Here is a 23,264-nt window from a genome sequence, read left to right as displayed (position 1 = left end):
CATACTAATCAATTAATATAATCAACTAATTGCCATCCAGCTACAGTAAATATATTAATTAAAATTTTAAGATAGTTATAAAGATAGTAAAAGTATACTAGTAGAATATTATACTATAAGAAATCACCTAAGTACACTATACAATGGGGGTTTACTTTATTAACATTATGTTTTCTGCCAAAGGCGGTCAACCTGCCACTTATCAGCCTTAGCACGTCATGGCAAAGAACGTTAGTCAATCAACATAATCATCTTAATTATAAAGTTGTCAGCAAATATAGCTTCCTAGGACCTGTAGCACTACGAGATATACATAACAGCTGCTGCCAATAGTAGTCCATACCGTAGTGAGAAACTTCTCTAACTTTCTGTATTGGTAGGTAGTACTAGGTGCAAACGTAATAATCCCTGTTGGGAGCTGCGCCATGCAAGGCGCAAAAATAAAGACAGAAAACAATGCTTAGACCCTCGAGAAGAAGTACAGATATGCGTATTTCTTCATCTCCTGTATATCCTCAGCCTTCACAACCTTCTCATCATTGAACATCACCCAAGATAGTTCACTCTGACCTGGTAGATTCTTCCGGACAAAGGCGACATAATGTCTGTTAATGGTCAGTAAGCCGGGAAAAAACCCCCCAAATCAAGATAGGCGCACATACCCAGCATGGACTGAAGAGCCCTTATGGCAGACAATAGAGCGAAGCTCATACCTAGCTGGTGCATCACTATAACCGAGTGTTCCAGGGCAACCACCGGAACGGGTATTTGATTCATGACAATTGTCTTCAACATCTGCCTGTTCTTCTGGGTGGCTAAAGACCCAATCGATAGCTCTACTGATATCCCCGTCCGTGGCACCCAATGCTCGTTTGGCACGAGACTCGTCAATACCCATTTCGACCAATTGTGCTACTTTCGCTGGGTCATGTGATGCATTGCTTCCTCCCCCTGTGATCTCACTGCTAGTCAAGGGTTCATCAATATCGGGATCTTCCAGGTGAGCAAACAACCAGTTCATTGCAGCCTCGGGATCTGAGTTTCCAGTTGCATAAAGTGCCTTTTCACTCCTAGCCCTCGGGAACCCCATACTGAGAAGTTGATCCAAGGCATATTGATTAGGCAAAAAGTCCCTTTTGGAAGTGTCCATGTCCGGCAGGAGCTCTTCGCCCTCTTTTTGGCCAGAGGAAAGATATGGACTTAAATCCAAAGGCTCCTCGCTTACATCCACTGGGATGTCTAATTTCGTAGGTACCCAGTTGACCAACTCAAATCGCCGCGCATTGATGACAAGTTGCTGCGGCAGTGTTCTGAACGAAGAGCGCTTGGAAAATCCATCCTTGCTGCCACAAGAAGGGCAGATAAGATCAACTATCTCCTCAGATGTGGAGGCATCCAGACAGTCAAAAAGGGTCACAGGTGCAAATTGACTGGTAGTAGTTGCGTCGTCTGAGAGTGCTAATCGTCGAGCAGGGACAGGGATGGAGACGTTGTCCTGCTCATCTACCTTATAGCGAACCTTCTTGCAACACACGCATTGAAGACGTTGTTCCATCGCGAACATAAAAGAATGAGTGGGGTTGCTTAAGCTGCCTGGATGCCTAGATAAGTTAATGAGCTTGAAGAGGTGCAGTAAGAATTCGAATGCATCCTGCTGTTTCATTGTCGAGAATTCCTCGTGGCCACGACCGACAAGATGCTTAAACATCGCAGGAACTAGGCCTTTCTGGTGAGGGACTTCTGGAGAGTCGGGTGCAACAATGATATCCATATCAGCTCGCGAGTAACGGCCCGAAAGGATACCATCCGCGAGTTTGCGCAGTTGCGTTTCAAGGTCCTCCGCGGGAGAGTCTGTGAGCGGCGGTTCTTCGTTCTTATGGTGGTATCTTTGTTGAAATTCTGGCAAGTCGAAAAGGCATTGAATGACGCTCGATAGATAGCAGCTATTCCCTAGATTGGCTAAACCAGTAAACCCTGGCCCAAATATGGGGCTAAGCTCATGACCATCCTCAGATGTCATTGAGAATTCCCATTTTAGGTTGTGTTCAACCTGCATCTCCATCAAACTTTTCTCTGTTTTCTCACGCCTTGCTAGGTTAATCCCCCAATGGGCAAGGTGAGCAGCTAGATCGGGGTCAGTCCTCTCTTCATTGCACTTGTAGCAGTAGATGTCAGCAGAGCCATCTGCCGTAATCGAGCCAAGTTTGACGGCGATTCCATGGGATGTTAGGCCAGCGTGTGCAAGGGCGTGGGAATTTCCACCTATGCCACCAAATTGACTACGCCCGCAGCCAAGATTGCCACATTCCAAGCAAAGCCAAAGGTTCTCTTTCAGATCACACATAGAACACTGACTCAAATCTGGACACTCAGGTAAGAATAGCGCCGAATAAGCTGGGTCTCTGGGCATTACCTTTCGACCCGATATGTCTGGAATCCTGCTGATTCAGACACAGGGTGTGTTCACATGGAATGAACTCCTGCTCCCAGGCCTTTACCTCCTCTCGTTTTGAGAATGACATCGCATTCAGGACGCCACCAATGGCTATCGCTAGTGCACCGCTCGTCTCATCAATATCGTCTTTACCGCATGAATAGCAAATACGCGCGTGGTTGTGTCATAGCGGTCTTCATCTGTCTCGGCAGCTATTGCAAGTTTTGAGATTTTGTGTGGGGGCTCATCACGCTAAACCTGGCAGTTAAAAGCTCTGTAATATATAATGAGATAGACGAATGTTCCAGCTCACCTGAACCTTCTTTCGAGTTCGTCTGATGTTCAATGCCAAGGGGTGCCCAAGGCGTTTGAAATGAAGAGACGCATGATCTCTGTCCCCGGCGCAGCGCCGTTAAAGCAAGTGAGGCAAACATTTAGACCAGCTTCATCATCCTAAATATTGATTAGATACAGTACTCCGGAGCCAAAGGGATAGATAGCGTACAATGGAATCGAAACACTGTGTGCAGTCTTCTCGGTATACAGCTTGTGAGGGAGATGGGGGCTTTAGATCTGCCACATGAGAGATATTAATAAGACTATCACCATGAGCATTGTTGTTAGCAGTCAACCAACCGTGAGAATTTACATGCATGCAAGAAGTCATGTTGTAGGGATAATAATAGAGAAGAGAGTGCTGTCCCGATATAAGAGGAGTGGCTAGATTCAAGTGGCAAGACTCTGATAAGAAGTTGGACTTGATTGGAACTATCTTCGCGATTCGCAGTTAAGGGTCTGTTGTATTGGAAAGGTTACTGAAGGCCATCCATGGTATGTTGTAGTGGAGCACAAGCTTACCATGAAAGTGGAAACTTCGGTGTAATACCGCGGGGCACCGCCTATACCAACAAAACACTAACTTATTGTTCTAATCCTTGCTAGTTAAGAGTGCAAGTTAGTTACTCAAAGAACATTTGATGACGAATATACTGACCTTTTTAAAGCTACGCTCAACCTCAATATTTATTGATACTAGCAGATAGCAACATCGATAACAACAAAAATGGGAGAAAAAAAGAAAATGTAGTTTGCCACTAGGACATGGAATGTTATCATGCTATTCCGGACTGGTACATCGTTCATTCTAGTAAACTTCCTGTTGCCTCAGGCATGGGAGGGGAATAACACGAAAGTGGGGCAATAAATAAATCACTCAACGCGTCCTTAACCGCGTATCCTCGACGTGTCCGATCTACATGATCATTCATACCTTCCCATCACTGCACTTTGCACACCTAGGAGCTACTCAGATCAAAACGGATCTCGAAATCCTATCATTGCTTGTATGTGGACTTCTTTTTCTCTTTCCTAACAAAATAACATAAATTAACCATTGGCAAAATGCAAGACCTGAGTTCCTGATTACATAGCTGCTGTCATGGCCTCCGACGCAGCATCGCAGATATCCGTTGGCGCTTTAAGGTACATCTATATTATGTGGTCGTTTACTTTTTCTTATTGATTAACTCGCTTCAAGTGCAATCTTCGATGAGACGAAGCCTCAAATACGCGAGCCCATCGTCCAGTGTGTCCAGATCAAACCATTGCCGCCTCAGCAGAACAACCAAGAGCGCTACAGAGCCGTTTTTAGTGATATATCCAATTATGTCCAGACAATGCTGGCAACTCGTAAGTTCTGTTAATGGCTGAATGTCATTCCCCGCTGCAGCTGGATATGCTGCTAATGATTATATTGAGTAGCAGAAGCCAATCGATTTGTTACCAGTGGACAACTCCGGAAAGGGTGCTTCGTTAGGCTCAAATCTTTTCAGTCGAATTCGGTGAAGGGGAAAAAGTGAGGCCACGAGCTAAGTTGTTGCACACGCTCTGACTGACATGGATAGGATCCTGATAATTTTGGATCTGGAGGTCTTGCAGGACTTAGGCGAGGCCGAGAAAATTGGAGAGCCCAAGCCACTTGAGAGTAAACCAGAAGAGAATGAGAAGTCCCAGCCTACTACGATATCGAGCAATGGATTCTATGGCTCCAAAATCCAAGGTGGACAACTACAAGCGCCTAACAAACCAGCACAGCCACGGCCCGCAGCGGCTTCAGCACATGCCACCATTTACCCCATCGAAGCTATTTCGCCTTATTCTCACAAATGGACTATAAAGGCACGGTGCACGAGCAAATCAAATATTAGGACCTGGCATAACAGGAATGGAGATGGTAAGCTCTTCAGCGTCAATTTACTGGACGATAGTGGCGAGATCCGTGCGACTGGGTTTAATGATCAATGTGATGTGCTCTACGACATCTTCCAGGAGGGAAGCGTTTATTACATCTCTAGTCCATGCGGCGTTAAAATTGCCAAGAAACAGTTTACCAATTTGAACAATGACTATGAACTCACGTTTGAAAGAGACACGGTTGTTGAAAAGGTCAGTGCCATCACTTCGCCCAACGTTCCCTGGTCTCATTTCGCTTTAGGCAGAGGATCAAGCAGACGTTCCACAAATTAGATTCAGCTTTACAACCATCGGTGACCTGCAGTCGGTCGAGAAGGATACCACCATTGACGTGATTGGGGTTCTAAAAGAGGTTGCTGAAGTTTCTCAAATTATGTCAAAGACCACTAACAAGCCTTATAACAAACGTGAGCTTACAATAGTGGACAGCACGGGATTCTCTGTTCGCCTCACTGTCTGGGGATCAACTGCGTTAAATTTCAACGTGACCCCCGAGTCTGTAATAGCTTTCAAGGGTGTGAAAGTGTCTGACTTCGGAGGTAGAAGTTTAAGCTTGCTGAGCTCAGGTTCAATGACGGTTGATCCTGATATTGAGGAAGCCCATAAATTAAAGGGTTGGTATGATGCTCAAGGCCGGGATGAAGCCTTTACCTCGCATGCTTTAATGCCTGGTGTAGCCGCATCTACTACAAAACCTGAACAATACAAAACTATCGCGCAGATCAAAGAGGAGCAACTGGGTATGTCAGATGAGGTCGCCTATTTCTCACTGAAGGCGACTGTCATCTACATCAAGCAAGATACCATGTGCTATCCTGCCTGTCTTTCTGAGCGTTGCAATAAAAAAGTAACAGAGCTTGATCCTGGCCAATGGCGGTGTGAACGTTGCGATATAACCCATCCACGACCAGAGTATCGCTATATAATGCTCATCAGCGTTAGCGATCATACTGGACAACTTTATCTCAGCTGCTTCGATGAAGTGGGCAGATCCATGATGGGTACTTCCGCAGACCAGCTCATGGAGATACGCCAGAACGATGAAAAAGCAGCTGGAGATATTTTTCAGGATGCGAATTGCCGAACTTGGAATTTCAGATGTCGGGCCAAGATTGACAATTTTGGTGATCAACAACGGTAAGGCCATAGGTTTCTTGGGACGCTTGAGAGCAACACTAATTCATGAAAACCATTAGAATTCGTTATCAGATAGTAACGGCGAAACCGGTTAACTATTCTGAGGAAGCACTGCGTCTTGCAAACATGATCGATTCATATAGTGTTTCCTGATACATGAATTGCTTGGTATAGTACTTTGTGACTGGTGGTAGTAACCCAGGTATATTTATCATTGATTACTCGCAACCAGACTGTGCCTGGGAAGTTCTATACCTTTTGCTTCCAGGAGGCGTGATCAAAATTCCACGTGCTTCACTCCGGAGCTCGATACATAACAAATGCTGCTCTTTACGTTGCATAATGTCAACTTCTCTGGTATGTCGCATGTTGATTCACCTACAGCTTGTCGAGCTACGTGGCAACTATATCCTGTTCTATCTACATGAATTTGTGCGCCCGCAAGATTGTCTTTGCAGCCAGATAATTCGGATGAAATAGTTTGGACCATACTGTAACTTCAAAATTCCACGGATAAATAATGCAGATATTGCACAATTTATAGAGGGGTAGAGCATTTGTTGACATACCGCTTCATCTATGTAATTGTATGTATATTGGCCGGTGGATTCACTGGTCAGACTCAGGTAGTCTACTTGTACATTAGAACTCAGAAAGTCATCTACCGGAACATGACGGAGTCTGCTGTGTCATATCCGTATGGATCTGGCCTGTAATCCGAAGATGCGCAGCTTCGACATGGTCGAATGGCGTGATCAAGTCCAGAGATACGATGACCTCATTACAATAATATCACAAATACCTGGGATTTTGTTATTGGATTCTATTAGGTTAATACGTGAACTCGGTGCAAACTTCTTGATGGCCCTCTCCATAAAAGTAAGATAACTAGTTAGTTAACTACCCGAACAAACTTACTAATCATGAAGTTCAGATGACAGATTCAAGGGCACCAATAACTAACTAGTTAACTAGCTAACTAGCTGAGAGGAAGGCTACTTTGTACCACACACAGCTGTTCATAAAAGAGGCGAGCTGAAAAGGACACGCCGCGAACAAGGGACCGAGCGCAAAACATGACAGACAGAATGATGAGAGCAATCGGTTGGTAGTTTCATATTTGCACTAGCACCTACCATGTTAACACTTTTCAAGATGTGAAAGGCGGGAGAGGGAGTGCCGATGCCTTATTTATTAATGAAATACCGGTTCCTGAACCCGGGGAGACCCAAGCATTAATAAAAATCAAGGCTTTCGGGCTGAACAGGATGGATATATTACAGCGTGAGGGTAAATACCCTGTGCCCCCCCAAGCGCCTAGTACGATGGGTGTTGAGTTCGCTGGGACGATTGAGAAGCTCGGCCGAAACCCTGAGATTGGCTTCAAGCTTGGAGATGAAGTGTTTGGCCTAGCTTACGGTGGTACGTTACAATATGCTGGGTAAGGACCTTTTACTGTTGGATCACTGGCTAAGTAGTCGCAGGCGCCTATGCAGAATACATTGCCGTCTCAACGCATATGTTAATACACAAGCCCGTGGAATTATCGTGGGAGGAGGCAGCTGGAATTCCTGAGGTAAGGTTATCCGGATTACGATGGCCATGACTGGTCACTGATGGGAGCTTGCTGGCTGTAGACTTGGATAACAGCCACCCAAGCCCTATACTTGATAGGTGGATTTAAGCCAGGAGATTCGGTTCTCTGGCATGCAGGCGCTTCATCTGTCTCCATAGCTGGTATTCAGCTCGCTAAAAGTGATGGCGCATCTGCCGTGTTCGTGACTGTAGGTTCCCAGGAGAAGATCGACTTTTGTCTTGATAAGCTGGGTGTCACTGCCGGATACAACTATAAAACCCAGGATTGGGCATCTGAACTTTGAGAAGCGACGGATAATCGCGGTGTTGACCTAATCATCGATTTTGTAGGTGCAACGCACTTCCAGGGTAACTTAAATGCTGCAGCTCGGGATGCGCGTATAGTTCAGTTGGGACAAATGAGTGGTTCAATCCTCCCTGCAGGTGTTGACATCAGCAGCCTCCTGAGGAAGAGGGTTAGGTTGGAAGGTAGCACCCTCAGAAGCCGGGGCGAGGGATACCAGAAGAAATTGCGTGATTTGCTGGTCAAGCATGCACTGCCAAAGTTCCGGGATGGTACTTTTACTGTCTTCATAGAGAAGGTTTTACCTTTCGAGCATGTTGCAGATGCCCATATATTGCTAGAGAGCAACTGTACCAAGGGCAAGGTGATTTGTACAGTTGACTGAAGGACTTGTGTCAACATCATTGCGGGCTTATGGTAAGCAATTAGGGGTAACCTTTGTTCTACTATCATTGCATGGGATAGGTGGACCTATAAGGCTATTTAAAACATGTCTATGATGAATGAGGAGTTGACAAGCACACAGGCGAAAAACATACAATACATTAACCTACTTGCCTAGTACTTTAGCTAGATATATACCCTTACATACATAGTATACAAGCGGTGAGGCACACAAACAATCAGAAAGCAGAACAACAACGACCGGAGCGGATTCAACACAACTTTCGATATATATATAGTAGATAAAATATTTTATTATGTTTCCTTGTCATGCTTGGCTTTTTCCTATATTACTGCCCTCATACACCAGAAAGCATGATAATCATAGAGTAGTTAAAAAGAGCTACTCTGAAGAACATATATTATTTACATGAAAACAGACTGCAAAACACCTGCTTTCCTTGCTTAGACATTTCCACAGCCAAAGTTTGCCAAGTTTGATATGGGGACCAAAAGTTAAATAGCACATCCCGTGACCAACCACCAATGATACACAGCCTCTGACCACAAGATTTTTTAAGTGGGGCCCTCTAGTATCCAATTGTATCAAGTTTTTTATTTTTATTCCGCTGAGAAATTGTCCCTCATTGGCCTTCCACACCATAAAGTTCTGCCAACCAATAAACAGCTAACTTGAAAGACGGAAGGAAAGTGCAAAACAATATTTACAGCATCTACTGGAGTACTGTGTAGTACTAGGTTGTAGACCACTGGCCCACTTCGAAAATCCCGTGTCAGGGACTGTACTCCGTACTACGAGTCCTCTGTAAGTTGTTATTCGCAATCACAGGATGTTATTGGTTAAAATCACGTGACACAGGATCTGACTTCTTGGTGCAATGCCTCGAGTGTTAATCAATCCAAAATTTTCTACTTTTGGCGGTGACACACGGCAAAATCGCGGAAGATTGAAAAAAAAAAAAAAAAAGGGAAGAGAGATGTCGTAGAACCTGTCCCATTGTCATATAAAGGCAAAGTCATTTCAGGCACTCTAAACTCAATTTGTTCCAAAACCAATTACCTCCTTCGTTCTCTTCTCACCCTCACCTGTTCTTACCTCTATCTAAACTGGAAAGAGGATTACAATGACTAAACGTGATCTTCACAATGGAGGCGATGAGTATAGGCCGAAGAAAAAGCTGAAGAGCGAAAAGCAAAAGAAGGAAAAGTCTGCGAAGTCTAAATCAAGTGCTGAGCAGAGCCCCTCTTACGTCCAGTCTCCTGCATTGGGTGATGTCCCTCAATCCGAAATTGAGAAATTCCTGACGGAAAACTCTATTAAGATAACAGATACATCATCCGAGAACGTATTGCGCCCAATCATCTCATTTTCTCACCTCCCTCCTTGCAAAGATGACCTGTATGCGCCATTAAGATCATTCAAATCACCAACTTCGATTCAGTCTGCTACCTGGCCGTTGTTGTTCGCTGGTCGTGATGTTATTGGCATCGCAGAAACTGGGAGTGGAAAGACACTTGCATTTGGGTTGCCATGCCTAAAGAAGATACAGGACTCAGCAACGAGCAAACAAAAGCCTTATCGCCCTATGGCAGTAATAATATCTCCAACAAGGGAGCTAGCGATGCAAATATACGACCAACTGCTAAAGTTCTCAGGATCTGTCGGCGTCAGAGTGGCTTGTGTATTCGGCGGCGTGAAAAAAGATGAACAACGGGAGGCTCTGAAAACAGCAGAGGTTGTTGTTGCGACCCCTGGTAGGTTGAAGGATCTTCAAAATGACGGTTCGGTAGACCTAGGAAAAGTGAAGTACCTGGTTCTGGATGAGGCGGATCGTATGCTTGACAAGGGCTTTGAACAAGATATCAAAGACATCATTCGTCCAATGCCGGTATCTAAGCGCCAGACCGTCATGTTCACTGCAACTTGGCCTCCAAGTGTCAGGGACCTCGCGTCAACTTTTATGTCCTCTCCTGTGACTGTCACTATTGGAGGTGACCCATCTGCGGACCCACGAGCGAACACCAGGATCAAGCAAGTTGTGGAGGTTGTCAAGCCACATGAAAAAGAGTCTCGACTTGTCCAATTACTAAATCGATCCCAGCGAGGGGTTCCCGAGCCGGAAAAAGTGCTAGCCTTCTGTTTGTATAAGAAGGAAGCCGTGCGGATTGAGAGACTACTTCGTACAAAAGGATTTAGAGTCGCAGGAATACATGGGGACCTGAGTCAACAGGAGAGGTTTCGAAGCCTAGACGCCTTCAAAACAGGAGCTGCTACTGTCCTCGTTGCTACTGACGTTGCAGCTCGTGGACTCGACATACCTTCGGTCAAGCAGGTCATTAATGTCACATTCCCTCTTACGGTTGAAGATTATGTACATCGAATTGGGCGGTAAGTAATACGCCTTGGAATCTGTGGGAGTGTCTGACATCTTTTTTTCGTCCAGGACTGGTCGTGCTGGAGCCGAGGGACATGCTGTGACCCTATTTACCGAGACAGATAAAGCTCAGTCTGGCGCGTAAGTGAGCCCTGTTCTCTAACCTTTTCATTGTGCCAGCAGAGTTATTTGAGTGAGGGCCGTTCATTAATGAGCCGCAGATTGATCAACGTCCTCAGAGCAGCAAAACAGGATATACCAGAAGACCTCCTTAAATTTGGAACAACTGTCAAGAAGAAGCAACATGATGCATATGGTGCTTTCTTCAAGAATGTCGACACCGACAAGACAGCCACAAAAATTGTGTTCGACGATTAGTTTTGCACATCAGTCCGTCTTCATTCTAGCACTCCTAGACTTGATCATTCGGCAAATATATGTGCATTTTGTTGTAAGGTACTTTCTTTCGAGGAATATTCTAGACTAGTTAGAGCTTAGTCATGGTGCATGATATAATTCAACTTACATCAGGAGGCTATAACCAGTACAAAGCATTAATGCCTTCACAGAACTACGATAGTCAGTACCGTCGTGTCCTTGTCTGGCCAGGATCACCGATGACAGAGCCGCAGCAATCCATGTTTGGGGTCGTAGACAGAATTCAGACAGGGCTAGGTTACTGCCATGTAGACAAAAGTAGGACCGGAGGAACATAAAACTCCAGGCCGTACGGACTGCCATGTTGAAAATGTTAGCCCAGACCAGTCCATGGGCACCCAAACCACCGATTTTCAAAAATAGGTAAGCTGCTAAAGCAAAGCTTACTGAAAACAACCCCATCCAGTAGGCTTGTCTTCGAAGGTCAGAAGCACTAGCTGCAGACGAAACGAATGCCTCGGTTATACCGTTGAATGCCAAGAATGGTATGTAATAGCAATAGAGTGAGAGTAAACTACCAACTTCCGGAGAAGCCCACCTGTGTCCGCCCAGAAGAGATAGTATTCGTGGAACCAGATACGGCCCCAAAGGGAATATGAAAACAGCTAGCATTTCATATGCTCGTAAGATCTCGATTAGATGTGCCTTGGCTGCGCTGACATTGTTTGTATATTGTTTCCCAGAGTTGAGCAGAGATGAGAAGACAGCTCGGCTGTTTTCTTCGATAGGCTGGAATAGAACGCGCGCTGCCAGGCCGCCATAGTTTGATGCCAAAGAGTATATACCTTGGTCTTTTAAGCTCGTCATTGCTGCCAGCATCATTGCGTCGCCTTGAGTCAGGAGGTGTTTTACGATGGACTGGAAAAAGACATTTGTGGAAAGTGTAACTAGGTGCCTTGGGAACCTATCTGCCAGGTAGACTGAATTATCACTAGAAGGTGTTACCATGATCGAAACATTGCCCTTTCCACTTAACTGGTGACGTACCTCAATCTAATTTTGGTAAGGAGCAGCGAGAACTGCCATCGACTTGTTAACTTTGGTATGGTTAGATAATACCCACAAATAAGTGACAAAGAGTAACAAAGGTAACCCAGAGCGAATGGAAGGACGCCCAAGTCTTGGTCTTTCCAAGAAGACCATGAAAATAAACCACACACGGTTAGGCTCTTCATAAATGCTGCAGCTGTCTCCACTATTGCGCGCTTCTTGTACAATGTATACTGCTGCACCACAGCAAAGAAAGGCTCAACGCAAAGCTCCATAAGGGATGCAACTGTGGTGATCGCAACACCGACTAGATAGAAAGGTGTTTCAGAAACTTCTCTGGAAGCAAACTGTGTGTACAATGTCGCGAATATCAAAGCTGATGGGACTCCCATGCTGATACTCAGATAAGACATGTTTACTACTGATTGCGAAGATATTGTCTGTAGTTGAGCGTTTCGACTAAGTTTGCCATTTATCTGATCGTAGCTCCCATCGTGGATAGCACTAGCAGATGCCCCATGGAAAGGTTGTCGCTGAATCGCTGTTCTGATGCTTTCCCTGGAAAAGTATAGTATCGAGATGAAGTATAACTCCAGTTGAGTACCAATTCCAAGGATTGCCGGGGAAAGAGTTCGTAGGATCAATTGATTTGCGATGAACGTGAATAGCCTAGAGGCTATTTGAACAATGATCAAGAGCGTCACACCAGATGCCGAAGAGGCCAGAATCCTGTCAACATTTTCGCCCGGCTGGGACATGATGGCATGTAGCTCAACGTATTTTTAAGTTTTCTGAATTGAAGCTATGTTTACCTCATGGAGAAAGACTACCTACTGCAATACGCCAAGAGACCCCGGGCCGGAGCTAATTTTTCCTGCAGGTCCGCGCGGCTTGGATGAGATCAAAACCTTCAGATATTTCGTCTTCTAAGAAGCATTGACAAAGATAGATTTGATAAAAGCAGCCGCTACATAGAATACTTCTACATATTAAACAGCACCGGCTAACCTTATTCCAGCTAGCTATAATTATGCACATGTGCGTTCAGGGGTACATAGCCAGGATGTAACACTATTACACTTCGTTGCCATCGAGAAAGCCGAAACGTAGTTTTTCTTATAATTCAATTCCTAGCTCCAGAGGTCGTAATCAGGTATTGTTGGCTCAAGTAATCGCCGAGGCCACAATCTCTTTCTTTCAATGCAATCATTGGATAAACTATGGTGGAAGAGACGACTAGCATTGCGACTGTGGCTTGAACTAGAACGGAGGCAGGAAGAAAGGGTACCCGCCATTTTTTGCCCTGAAGACACTCAGAAGAAAGCTGTACATACCAAATAATACAGTTCCCCAGATTAGCACAGCCACTTGCTGCGCTTTAGTATCCGCGATACGGGGAACTTTCATCGCGAGAGCTATTGTCGCAAAGGAAAGGATGGCATCTTGCACAATAATGTATAAGCAGCAGGAACATAGAAATTTCACGTTTCGTTGGCTGTCAGGTGCCGACACTTACAGATGGCAGCAATAATTTGTGTCTCCATTCCAAACTGATTTGAGAATCCACCCGCAAAGTAGCTAATGCCACCTTTGCCGTCACCAACAACATATGGCACTTTGCGGATATGGTTGAACATGTGGCCGCTTGTGAATAATAGTATGGAAATCAAGCTGAATGCGGCCCATAAGTTTCGATTCTGTATAATTGGCAAAACATATGGTGATAGAACAGTGAACAAGGTTAAAACACCCATTAAGATTGTCACTGCAGAAATGAGTCGTATGTAGTTAATGGGGCGAACAAGGGGTGGCTTCGGTCCCTCTGGAAGATGACGATTGATCCACACGTAAAGCTGGTCAGCAGAGATTGGACTGAAGGTAATCATTTAGCACAGCAGTACCTCAACAAAAGAGTTTCAGTGAACACCTACCCACTGAAGTCGAATCTAACGGGAGCATCATCAACTTTAGCGAAGGGTCCAACAGTTGGAGGAAACAAAAGAAGAACTGGTGCAGTTTGGAGCATCAGCTGTCCCTCTAGTATTAGCCAACAATACTGTAAATGGTCAATCCGAACCCACCTTTTGGAAAGTTGCTTTGCCATTACTGAAGTCAAGGGTGGTAAAAAGCATTTTGAGGCCATCGGGTTTGGGACCCTTGTTCCAACTTCGCGAGATGAGCTCCCATTCTGGCTGGAACTCGCGACATAAGATGCACCCATAGCGAGCTTCACCAGCCGTTAAAAGTACCGCAACATGATAATCTCGGGGTTTCGATGTCAAGTCTTCATACGACGAGTCATCCAAATCAATGGGAATGGAGCGAGAGAGAGACTGATATCTTTCGAACTTGCTAGACTCCGGGCTCGCGCAAGCGCTAGATACAATATAGAAGAGTGCGATGATGAGAGTAAACAATTTCATGTTGACATGTCAGAAATATAACACTACAGCAGGAATGTGGTGTCTGCAAGGAACAATTGTCAACAAATCAATGGGTGATATACAATGGAACGATCCATGTACTTGGAGACAGTGGTCAGGTTGCATTAGTAGTATGGAGCGGTCATAGCTTGTAGTAGGACGTATTAGGTGTCCAGTACTGCGGAATGACCGGCACTAGTTTTTCCTGGGTCGTCATCCATGCGAGCGGACGGAAAGGTACGGCCTGGCCTCTAGTGTTTAATTTCTCATTTATCAAAGATAAACTTGTACCGCACCCAGCAGTCTTTGTATCTTACATATCATCATTTGCGATTATAGTTATATTTCATTGTTATGGAATTTAGTAGCAAAGATCCAGGGAGCACGGTAGAAGATGTGTGTTTGTCATCTTGGTCCCGTGGCGTTTTACAAGCTTACCTTATCTTATAGTGTCGACTGGCAATAAGAACACAGAGCCTGGAAAAAGCATATGACAACACCCTGGTGCACACAGCACAGCTTCTAGATGCTGAGAAAAACCGGCTACTACGCGTGGAACAATTGCTCCTTCGATTTGAAAACGAGAATTTGCGGTGGCAGTTGAATCATGTCAATCAGGAATTGACCAAAACTGCAAGGAAGGAATCTGAAGTCCGTCTTCAGCTTCAAGCGACTTACAAGGAGCTTGATCAGCTACGAAGTGCGCACCATACGTCGTCTCATGAAATAGAGACACTTCGTGTATGTTATTCATGAGTATGTAATGTGACACGGCTCATACTGAAAATCTAACGTAGCTTGAGCTTGGCTCCCTGACCAATTCTTCTGTCGATGTGAAAAAGCTCCTTGCAGAAAAACACCATCTCTCAAGGGTACTCTCAAGTGCAGGGGCGGACGTTGAAAGGCTAAAGTCCCAGAAGACTTCCCAACATACGCTCCTTGCCGAGAAGCGAAATCTCGAACAACAGGTGACAACCCTTGAGGTACAACTCGAGAATGAAAAAAAGGCCCATGAACAGGCAGTAGCCAGGGAGTCGCATAATGCAGAACAAGTCGCAGCGCTTAGTTTAAGCCTTGAAGGAGCGCGCAGTGAACTCATGGAGGAGGCACGGGCGCGAGATGGACGTGAGCGTGTCTTTCAACACCAAAGTATGGAATGGGCTGCCCAACGAGCGGCCCTCGATGCCAAGCTTGATGCCTTGAATAAGAAGCTACATTCAACGAAGGACCAATATCAGGCTGCTGCTACAGAACTTAAACGACAGTATGACATCTCTAACAATCACGAATCTAAATTCTCCAGTGCGCAGTCCATTACACAACACAACTCTGGTCTAACAATCGCAACCCCTGGAGCTATTCGTGCCCAGGACAAGAGAAGTAAAACATCAACATTACCCGGCGAGAAGTCGTCCTTTTCGATCACTCCGTTTCTAAACCGAACAAATGGGCTTCAAAATTCAGCTACGAGCTCTGGGGACGATGCAGATGAGCTCCACACAACTCATATGACCAGTAAAACAAATCAAAAGGCCTCTGAGAATGATGTTCAAAAATGTGTTAATTCTGGGTATCAGGGTCAGAGGCCGTCGGTTGATGAGCTACCTGTGACCGTGGACACACTACGTCTGGGTCATGGCACTTCCAATGGCAGAAAAGGGGGGCAATTTCAGAGAAAACTGTTAGACAATTCGGATCCCGAGGGACGAATGGAAAATGCCAGCGGTATATTTACCCGCACTTCTAACCATGGGCAATTCAAATCAAGGAAACGTAAACTGGGGACCCAACGCGACTTGGGGTTGTTCGACGAAGACGACGACGAAGATACCCACGACATCAGACGGCCAGGTCGGAAGCTGGTCTCAGGAGGTACAGGGCGAAATTTTGCTTCCCAAGCATCTGCTCCAAGTGGCAGCCGCCTTGGACGCAGTCGCGGGTTGGGCGGACTAGGTGAATTTTCTCCTTTGAAGCGAGACAAGAAACGACTTTAGAGCAGCGTCACTGTCACATACTAGAGTGAATTTAATTAATTTCATTGTTTCACCTTCTTGGACCTCGTAGGCTACTGTGTTAGCGAGAAGAGAGAAAGGCGAGGTGAAGAAGAACCAAGATGCGTGATACAAGATTTCATGGTTTTTTGTTGCTTGTTAAGATACATTTAATTTCAAGTTATAAGCCGGCCGCCGACGCTTTCCGATTACCACTTCAAACATATTTTTAACTAAGCTTTTATATTTCTATGCACGAGATAACCAATTCATATTACAGCCAACCTTGAACTTCGACGATACGCCCTTCCGGCAGCAATGTTACCCCTAAAAGTCCCTTCACGGTCGCAACGTGCCCTTGCTATTTCTCCTTTCATCCCAAAGCGACCTTCCTCCTCGAAGAGGTGGCAAACACGTCAACTTAAAGATCATTTTACAAGAGAGGCAACAGTCCAAGGGCTGAAAAGTCGAGCTGCCTTTAAACTTATTCAGGTGTAGCATAGAACTCTCTTGCATGTGTATACTTTTACCCTAACACTTCCCACATGGATAGATAGATGCGAAATATCGCATTTTCTGTGACGGGCAGACTGTTGTCGATTTGGTATGGCAGTCACGGCTCGAGAAAACGGACGTAATTCTGTTTCTTGTTCACCTTATTAACAATATGATAATAGGGGTATGCGCCGGGTTCGTGGTCTCAGGTACGTCGGCTAGCCGTGAGTCTTGCTCTGTAGCTATCCTAACTTCCTGAAGGTGGCAGTCAGTCGCACTGGGCCAAATGGTCGCGTCCTTGGCGTTGATATCATTCCTGCTCAGCCACCAAAGGGTGTATCTACGATTCAAGGAAACTTTTTGGATCCTAGCATCCAGGCCTATGTCCAGGATTTATTGCATGATCCAACAAGGGACCAGCGGCACCGCCCAGGCATAAACCCACATATTGGCCTGAGCCATGAGGCGTCTGAATTGGATGGGGATAGGAAAAACCCCGTCCACAACGAAGAGATGGAAGATCATTGCCTGACTGGTAAAAGAACCGTGGACGTGGTTCTAAGTGATATGTCTGTCCCCTGGTATCAAACCTCTGGATTCTGGAAGAGAAGTCTAAGTGATTCGTACAACAGGATGATGAATACTAGTGGCATGAGTTTCAGAGATCATGCGGGAAGCATGGTGAGCCTTTAATTCTGAGTTGCACCCGATCTGTCTGATACGCAGTTAACCTAAGGAAGGACCTCTGCCGAGCTGCGCTACAGTTTAGTTTCGAGGTCTTGAAGGCAGGTGGCCACTTTGTTTGCAAGTTCTACCAGGGAGCCGAAGACAAAGATTTGGAGAAGCAGCTCAAGCGGCTGTTCCAGAAAGTACATAGACTTAAACCAGAGTCTTCACGTAATGTATCAGACACTGGCGAATGATCCTAAACAGTCAAGTCTAGCGTCACTAACCTGGTTGCTAGGAATCTAAGGAAGCCTATTTCATTGGTCTTGCACGCAAACAACATGCAATGAGGCATGAAGTGCTCGCGTCTCCTTGACAATAATGATTTCTGCGGAAGCCTACCGGCTCAAAGGACTCGCCTCGAAAGAGTGCGTAACATCAACTGTCAGTTCCCATGGCCTCTAACTCATCGCCAGTTTCAGAGACCTCATCCCACTCAATGTCTGCAGCTGTAGCTTCAGCGATTGTTTGAACCTTGCAGAGCCTCAGCATTTGTCTTAAAATAGAGGGCAAAGAGAACAAGCAAGAAACGAGAATGGGGGACCAACCTCCTTAAGGCCGCTTAGGTCTTCCACGTATCCAGTCTCATTCAAAGCTTTGTGCACAAAATCCCAGCCTTTCTCCTTGTACGTGTCAACGATTTTTTCCGAGCAAGCACTACAGCACTTGTAGCTCCTGCCCACTACACATAGATTCTCAAATGTTGAAAGGAAACCTCTAATTTGATGTGGCACGAGTCCTAGGGGATGACTCCCTCGATCATCATCCCTTGAGGCCGGAGCCGGAGCTGCAGCACCCAGAGGGTGTTGAAGGACGGAAATTAGCAGCTCAACCAATAAAGCCGAAGCAATTGCGGCCACGCCAGGTCTGGTCACAGTACACTGTTGATCCAGTGTCTGGTCTTTCATGGACTAGTAAATTTTAGTGGATTTTTTACAAGACTAAATTCACGGTTTAATCACTTACGTTCACTGGTGCAACAATATCATTGCAAAAGTAGCATCCGAGCTCTGCTGCTTGGTCTTGTGCAACCTTCACACCATGACGCATAACGACGAAGGAGTCAAACCCTAACGCAGCATTCATCACAATTTTTCCCGCTGCCTTTCCCATGACAGTTGGTAACCAGCGGGATTCTCGTGTGTCCATTAGAAGAAAGATGACATCATGCCCATCTATCAATCGTTTAAGGAGCTCAAACTCCTCTCGGGTCTTTTCAGCATCTAATACGGGGTGACCGGCCATTGGCACTGATAGAGCATATCCGGTAGATTCGACCCCTGGGTAAATCTCCGACAAAGCTTGAGAAGCCCGGTGCGCCTTTTTAACTCCACCTTCCAAACAATCTTTAAAGTTAAATAGCGGCTGCCTTACTGGGTTGGAGAATGATACCGACCCATTGTCGACAAACGTTATCTTGGTAACGCCCCAGCCCTAGGTACAGATGCAATTAGTCACCTGCACACATAGTAAATCATCACGCGGACCATACATACCATCAGATTCCGGGCAACATAGCTTCCAAGAGTGCCTGCACCAAGCAGGAGGCATTTTGTATGCTTGATCTTTTCAAGGTCTAGGTTGGGACTGATTCGCCATTTCATGAGTTTGAGGTTGAGATCTACAGACTGATCTGCCAACCTAGCCATTGTACGAAATCAGCTACACTTCGTTTCGCTTAGTCTCGTTTTAGGAAACTTTACCTCTGCGGATCCAGATATTCCGTCAGGTCTACCAATCTCCCTGTCAATTTCCCTGTTGGATTGCGCTCCCAACCGGTCACTTTGGGCATAAGATTGTCTGGCGCCTTCAGTACTGACGTTTGCTGGTTCTTCTCTGCTAATGTTACCACGATGCTGCGGCCTTGGTCACGCTTCGAATGCACATCGCGAAACCTCAAAACTTGGATTTTACTCAATTTCCATCGATGTTTTACAAGCACCAGCAGATTCCTCAGCATCCAACCAGGCGCATTTTCGTAATTAGAAGGATCAACGAAGCAGACATAGCAATCTTCAAAGTTAGCCCCGTCAAAAAATCCATTTTCATAATCTGAAAGGGTAGCAATCCGCCAACAGACACCCTCAACGTCTGCTGCTTTCTCCTTTCCCGGTTCAGAACCTATATCTTTAGTGGGATCCTGATAGGCTTTGCCGCTAGTAGCTAGGGTTCTTCGAGCTAGAAAAAAACCACGCTGGCGTGCGTCAATGCCGTAGCTCCAGGTGTTTACTGCTTCCACGAGTGTTGAACTTTCAGCACCTGATAAGTATGAAGGTACATATTCCCTTTCAGAAGACTTGGAGTGGGCAGTATCATTAGTTGCCCCTAGCGGGGCCCAGGAAGGATCCAAATGAATTGCAGGGAATGCGAACCAATAATGAAACTTGTATCTCTTCAGGTCTGCATAAGAAAGAATGGCAAAAGAAGACAAAAGTGAAGGACACGAATAGATCGTGCCATCTTTTATCGCATCCCATATCTATTAGACAGTGTCAATTTCCTAGCGAAACACCATGCCTGGTTAAACTGACCATTCTGCCAGATCGGTGGAGTAAAAGTGTTTTATCTGCAGCTCGGTATTCCTCGATGGTGTTGACATTCTTAATCAATCCTTCGGCCCTGTAGAAACCCGCTGGTACCCTGGGTCATGTTAACCGGTGCTTGCTGTGTCCCATCCAGTGCGCATAAACAGATGTGAAGGTGCAACACTTGTTTAATGACAAAGCACTCACTCATCACTGGTTAGAGCATTTCCGTGTATTTGCATCCGACATGAGCTGCTAGGAGGGTCTGTTGAGCGAATTTCATAGAGCCCCATTATCTTGCGGGCGGAGTCATCAAGCTTGTCATGATTGATTTTCAAGGATGCTAATGCCGTGTAAAATGGGAGCTCTATATCTGAAGCAAAAGGCGTATACTGCATAGTGTTTGTTGCGCAAGTTGACCTTGCCGTTTGTCCTGCTCCTGTGTTCTAAGTAGTAGGCCGGAAAGGGCGAAAGACAGTGGCCATACAGTATCAGAAAAACAAGGCCCCGTGAAGACCAGAGAATATATTGAGAGAACCTCTGCAGTGCCTATGTGCTCATTTGACTACATGTGAAAGTAGCACAGGAAGTAAGCAAGGTAGTTATTGATAAGAGATGGTATCATGGTGGGGCGGGATAGAGATTACAGACTAACAAACAAGGACACGTGCACTGCAGAGGTATTTATGCAAATACACAAGTACACTACTCCGTAGTAGGAGTACCATCCAGGTGACCTCGTCCCTGTCACGGGTATATACTGTATGTACCAAGCCCAGGAGTAGAGAACGCTGGGAACAAAACAATGGCAACCTGGAAACTGTTTTCATCTAACTGGCCTAAAGAAAAGCGAAACACAACCAAAAAGAAGAGAAAAGAAGCATTTATCAGTAGAAAGCACTAACGTTTCCTGTAACAACAGTTACTAGGTGTTAAGGTCAACATATTTATTCAAGTATGTGACATCTACACATTCAGAAGGTCGTTTACCTATCGGGATACTTCCTCCCTATTTCAATTCCTCTCTGATCTTTGTGCTTTCTTTTGCTTACTGCGTTGTCCGTTGGGTATCAGTGAGATCGCTATTTTCGTCAAATTCTTCAGCCTAATTGTTTTATTAGCAACACTGTGATATAACTAACTATTCTGTATCTACTTAAATATACACAATGCTTCAACTTGCTTGGGTGTTTGGGAGGAACCAGAAAATAGATAGTTAATTTAGTGATGTACTAAATTAGAATATTTCCCAATTTCTTGTTCTCTGCCCCAGCTCCACTTCAACCGCAGGTTGCTTTTACGTAGTCCGATACGTATATCTTAGCCTCTACCGCCATCTTGATTTTCCGACTTACTCCGTACACTAGTTACATCTGTACCTCGCGTGCTAATCATATATTGCCTTTACCCCCTTGATACTTCCGGGTTCAATAAAGGCGAGAAAAAAGAGGAGAGGGAAGAAGGGAAGATAATAAGAAGAAATGTTAATTGGCTTGTGTGGAGGTTAGCCAATGTTTTACTGACTCTCAAATGTTCCCCGCTGTCTCGCCATAGACTAATGGCGTGCTTAAAGGTATATGCTCTGGTAAGCATGCAATTGCAGAGTATCTCATCCAGCATCAAGGGTTCCAGCTACTCGAACTTAAAAGTAGAAAGTTTCCTCGAATAGCTGATGAACCTGAGGATGATCGACGGCTACAGGCATCGGAGTTCACGGATAAAGAGAGAAATCAGTCACCGCAGCTATTATTTGAAAGTGCAGAATCGCTTCTAGATTTTGCAACAAAAAGCTGGCAAGGCCTCTGGGTAACAACAGATATTTGGGAGAGTGTTACCCTAGATCGCTTTCTTCAACGCCCGTTTTTCCTCCTAGTGAGCGTCGACGCACCTGTCAGTCTCCGATGGCAGCGATTTGGAGAGAGGTCAGACCCTAACTACATCCCGTGTTGCAAGTATATGATTCCGAGAGTGAAAGACTAACTTCTCCCAGGTGTCGGAGGAGGCAGCTTGAGGCCCCGCCTCTCGAGAAGTTTGTGCTCTGGAATGATCGACATCTATATGATAAAAATATCGGGCGTGTCTATTTGACCGACCGGGCACAGGTTCGATTGTTCAATTCATCGTCTTCATTGGAGGAACTGCATTCTGCTCTCGCGGGACTTAACCTAGCTGATGAGGAGCGCTTACGACCAAACTGGGATCAGTACTTCATGCAATTGGCATCTCTTGCCGCGCAGCGGAGTAACTGTATGAAGAGAAGGGTGGGGTGTGTGCTTGTTCGGGAACGCCGTGTCATCAGTACTGGATACAACGGAACTCCACGACATCTCAGAAACTGCAACGAGGCAGGCTGTATGGATCTAACCCCCGCGCCCCATCTCCTTCATTCCTAGTTCTTTGTTCTTTGTCCCTCTTCCTTCCCCTTCTTGCCCACATTTTCCCTTTCCACCTATATTTGAATGTGTTAGTATATGCACTTACATTTCCACAGGCCCAAGATGCAACCGAGGTGAAGGTGGAGGTGTCGGTTTGTCCACGTGTCTTTGCCTACATGCAGAAGAGAACGCTCTGCTAGAGGCTGGAAGGGAGCGCATACGAGAAGGCACAATACTTTATTGTGACACGTGAGATACTCTTGGTTCATATAATTGGTATAGCGGGTTGAACTTTACTGATAGAACAGGAAAGGTGCCCTTGCTTGACATGCACGGTAAAAATTGCCCAGGTTGGCATTTCTGAAGTCGTATACTCACAGGGATATAATATGGACCAAGATGTCTGTGCCCTTCTCCTTTTATACCCAACTGGCCTTGGCTAACATTGCCTAGAGCGCTGCAATTCTAGAGTCCGCTGGTGTTCGCCTTCGACAGTTTTCTCCTGTAAGTCCCTCCTCTATCGGGTCATAATACATCGCTGACGGGAGAATAGCCTCGAAACGGACTTATCTATCTCGAGGGATCAGCTAACAATAAGCAATAATTGTTGTACAAAACAGTCTAGCTCTTGAAGGCACAACGGGCTGTGGAGAGTTTTGAACAAGTTTTCAGGGATGGCAAAAGCAATCAAATGTGTACAGTGTGTATATACATATACATTGTCAATTATGATCTATATATCTACCATGGGATTAAGTGAAACGACGTTTCTATCAAGTGGTTTATAGTATTAGCAGGGTTTGTAACCAATACTATAT

At 45.4% G+C, this 23,264-nt stretch overlaps 10 protein-coding genes across 10 annotated transcripts; 6 read left to right on the top strand and 4 right to left on the bottom strand.

Annotated features, from left to right (window-relative positions):
* Positions 1 to 350: 350 nt before the first annotated feature.
* On the bottom strand, positions 351 to 2,602 carry ANOM_005871 (ubiquitin-specific protease UBP14; the record flags this gene model as incomplete). The annotated part of the gene is made up of 3 exons (XM_015551128.1): positions 351 to 605; positions 663 to 2,361; positions 2,414 to 2,602. Coding segments are annotated over 3 exons (1,962 nt in total), but the record flags the coding sequence as incomplete, so codon positions are not given.
* A 1,224-nt stretch (positions 2,603 to 3,826) lies between these two features.
* On the top strand, positions 3,827 to 6,368 carry ANOM_005870 (replication factor A subunit protein RFA1). The gene is made up of 6 exons (XM_015551127.1): positions 3,827 to 3,916; positions 3,972 to 4,123; positions 4,196 to 4,289; positions 4,339 to 4,879; positions 4,929 to 5,824; positions 5,884 to 6,368. The coding sequence occupies exons 1-6, from the start codon at positions 3,873 to 3,875 to the stop codon at positions 5,975 to 5,977; spliced, it is 1,821 nt and encodes a 606-aa protein (XP_015406447.1). The 5' UTR covers positions 3,827 to 3,872; the 3' UTR covers positions 5,978 to 6,368.
* Positions 6,369 to 6,801: 433 nt separating this feature from the next.
* ANOM_005869 (quinone oxidoreductase) lies at positions 6,802 to 7,704 on the top strand (the record flags this gene model as incomplete). The annotated part of the gene is made up of 4 exons (XM_015551126.1): positions 6,802 to 6,928; positions 6,980 to 7,246; positions 7,309 to 7,400; positions 7,462 to 7,704. Exons 1-4 carry the CDS (start codon positions 6,901 to 6,903, stop codon positions 7,702 to 7,704), a joined length of 630 nt encoding a protein of 209 aa, XP_015406445.1. The 5' UTR covers positions 6,802 to 6,900.
* Positions 7,705 to 9,232: 1,528 nt separating this feature from the next.
* Positions 9,233 to 10,861, top strand: dbp3 (RNA-dependent ATPase DBP3; the record flags this gene model as incomplete). Its single annotated transcript, XM_015551125.1, has 3 exons — positions 9,233 to 10,497; positions 10,553 to 10,624; positions 10,705 to 10,861. 3 exons carry the CDS (start codon positions 9,233 to 9,235, stop codon positions 10,859 to 10,861), a joined length of 1,494 nt encoding a protein of 497 aa, XP_015406444.1.
* Positions 10,862 to 11,914: 1,053 nt separating this feature from the next.
* On the bottom strand, positions 11,915 to 12,669 carry ANOM_005867 (putative nuclear division Rft1 protein; the record flags this gene model as incomplete). Its single annotated transcript, XM_015551124.1, has 2 exons — positions 11,915 to 11,958; positions 12,015 to 12,669. 2 exons carry the CDS (start codon positions 12,667 to 12,669, stop codon positions 11,915 to 11,917), a joined length of 699 nt encoding a protein of 232 aa, XP_015406441.1.
* Positions 12,670 to 12,870: 201 nt separating this feature from the next.
* ANOM_005866 (OST3/OST6 family protein) lies at positions 12,871 to 14,460 on the bottom strand. The gene is made up of 5 exons (XM_015551123.1): positions 13,993 to 14,460; positions 13,843 to 13,940; positions 13,428 to 13,783; positions 13,046 to 13,353; positions 12,871 to 13,010 (listed from the first exon to the last, which is right to left on the bottom strand). The coding sequence occupies exons 1-4, from the start codon at positions 14,332 to 14,334 to the stop codon at positions 13,172 to 13,174; spliced, it is 978 nt and encodes a 325-aa protein (XP_015406440.1). The 5' UTR covers positions 14,335 to 14,460; the 3' UTR covers positions 12,871 to 13,010; positions 13,046 to 13,171.
* A 146-nt stretch (positions 14,461 to 14,606) lies between these two features.
* Positions 14,607 to 16,328, top strand: ANOM_005865 (uncharacterized protein; the record flags this gene model as incomplete). Its single annotated transcript, XM_015551122.1, has 3 exons — positions 14,607 to 14,730; positions 14,785 to 15,075; positions 15,132 to 16,328. Exons 1-3 carry the CDS (start codon positions 14,689 to 14,691, stop codon positions 16,326 to 16,328), a joined length of 1,530 nt encoding a protein of 509 aa, XP_015406443.1. The 5' UTR covers positions 14,607 to 14,688.
* A 315-nt stretch (positions 16,329 to 16,643) lies between these two features.
* Positions 16,644 to 17,862, top strand: ANOM_005864 (RlmE family RNA methyltransferase; the record flags this gene model as incomplete). Its single annotated transcript, XM_015551121.1, has 6 exons — positions 16,644 to 16,817; positions 16,879 to 16,929; positions 17,003 to 17,029; positions 17,082 to 17,501; positions 17,561 to 17,722; positions 17,785 to 17,862. 6 exons carry the CDS (start codon positions 16,644 to 16,646, stop codon positions 17,860 to 17,862), a joined length of 912 nt encoding a protein of 303 aa, XP_015406442.1.
* On the bottom strand, positions 17,691 to 20,643 carry ANOM_005863 (putative autophagy ubiquitin-activating enzyme ApgG). The gene is made up of 7 exons (XM_015551120.1): positions 20,279 to 20,643; positions 20,078 to 20,186; positions 19,250 to 20,025; positions 19,043 to 19,187; positions 18,513 to 18,980; positions 18,095 to 18,457; positions 17,691 to 18,020 (listed from the first exon to the last, which is right to left on the bottom strand). The coding sequence occupies exons 1-7, from the start codon at positions 20,467 to 20,469 to the stop codon at positions 17,925 to 17,927; spliced, it is 2,148 nt and encodes a 715-aa protein (XP_015406437.1). The 5' UTR covers positions 20,470 to 20,643; the 3' UTR covers positions 17,691 to 17,924.
* Positions 20,644 to 21,646: 1,003 nt separating this feature from the next.
* On the top strand, positions 21,647 to 23,050 carry ANOM_005862 (deoxycytidine monophosphate deaminase; the record flags this gene model as incomplete). Its single annotated transcript, XM_015551119.1, has 6 exons — positions 21,647 to 21,993; positions 22,062 to 22,423; positions 22,563 to 22,695; positions 22,760 to 22,847; positions 22,900 to 22,950; positions 23,000 to 23,050. Coding segments are annotated over 6 exons (1,032 nt in total), but the record flags the coding sequence as incomplete, so codon positions are not given.
* Positions 23,051 to 23,264: the final 214 nt, after the last annotated feature.

Source organism: Aspergillus nomiae (assembly GCF_001204775.2).
Source record: "Aspergillus nomiae NRRL 13137 chromosome Unknown contig00153, whole genome shotgun sequence".
Lineage (NCBI taxonomy): Eukaryota > Fungi > Ascomycota > Eurotiomycetes > Eurotiales > Aspergillaceae > Aspergillus > Aspergillus nomiae.
The sequence above is the reverse complement of the archived record's forward strand: the minus strand, read 5'-3'. Positions and strand labels throughout refer to the sequence as shown.

What these genes read in the sequence shown, in the direction of transcription:
- ANOM_005870 (XM_015551127.1), top strand. Translation starts at nt 3,873, where the DNA reads ATGGCCTCCGACGCAGCATCGCAGATATCCGTTGGCGCTTTAAG. An exon ending in CCAGACAATGCTGGCAACTC is followed by an intron (nt 4,124 to 4,195) that starts GTAAGTTCTGTT and finishes TATATTGAGTAG; the next exon opens with CAGAAGCCAATCGATTTGTT. An exon ending in AATTTTGGTGATCAACAACG is followed by an intron (nt 5,825 to 5,883) that starts GTAAGGCCATAG and finishes GAAAACCATTAG; the next exon opens with AATTCGTTATCAGATAGTAA.
- ANOM_005863 (XM_015551120.1), bottom strand. Translation starts at nt 20,469, where the DNA reads ATGCAGTATACGCCTTTTGCTTCAGATATAGAGCTCCCATTTTACACG. An exon ending in AATGCTCTAACCAGTGATGA is followed by an intron (nt 20,187 to 20,278) that starts GTGAGTGCTTTG and finishes AACATGACCCAG; the next exon opens with GGTACCAGCGGGTTTCTACA. An exon ending in ATATTGTTGCACCAGTGAAC is followed by an intron (nt 18,458 to 18,512) that starts GTAAGTGATTAA and finishes AAAATTTACTAG; the next exon opens with TCCATGAAAGACCAGACACT.
- ANOM_005866 (XM_015551123.1), bottom strand. Translation starts at nt 14,334, where the DNA reads ATGAAATTGTTTACTCTCATCATCGCACTCTTCTATATTGTATCTAGC. An exon ending in GCAAAGCAACTTTCCAAAAG is followed by an intron (nt 13,941 to 13,992) that starts GTGGGTTCGGAT and finishes CTAGAGGGACAG; the next exon opens with CTGATGCTCCAAACTGCACC. An exon ending in GTTAGATTCGACTTCAGTGG is followed by an intron (nt 13,784 to 13,842) that starts GTAGGTGTTCAC and finishes GATTACCTTCAG; the next exon opens with TCCAATCTCTGCTGACCAGC.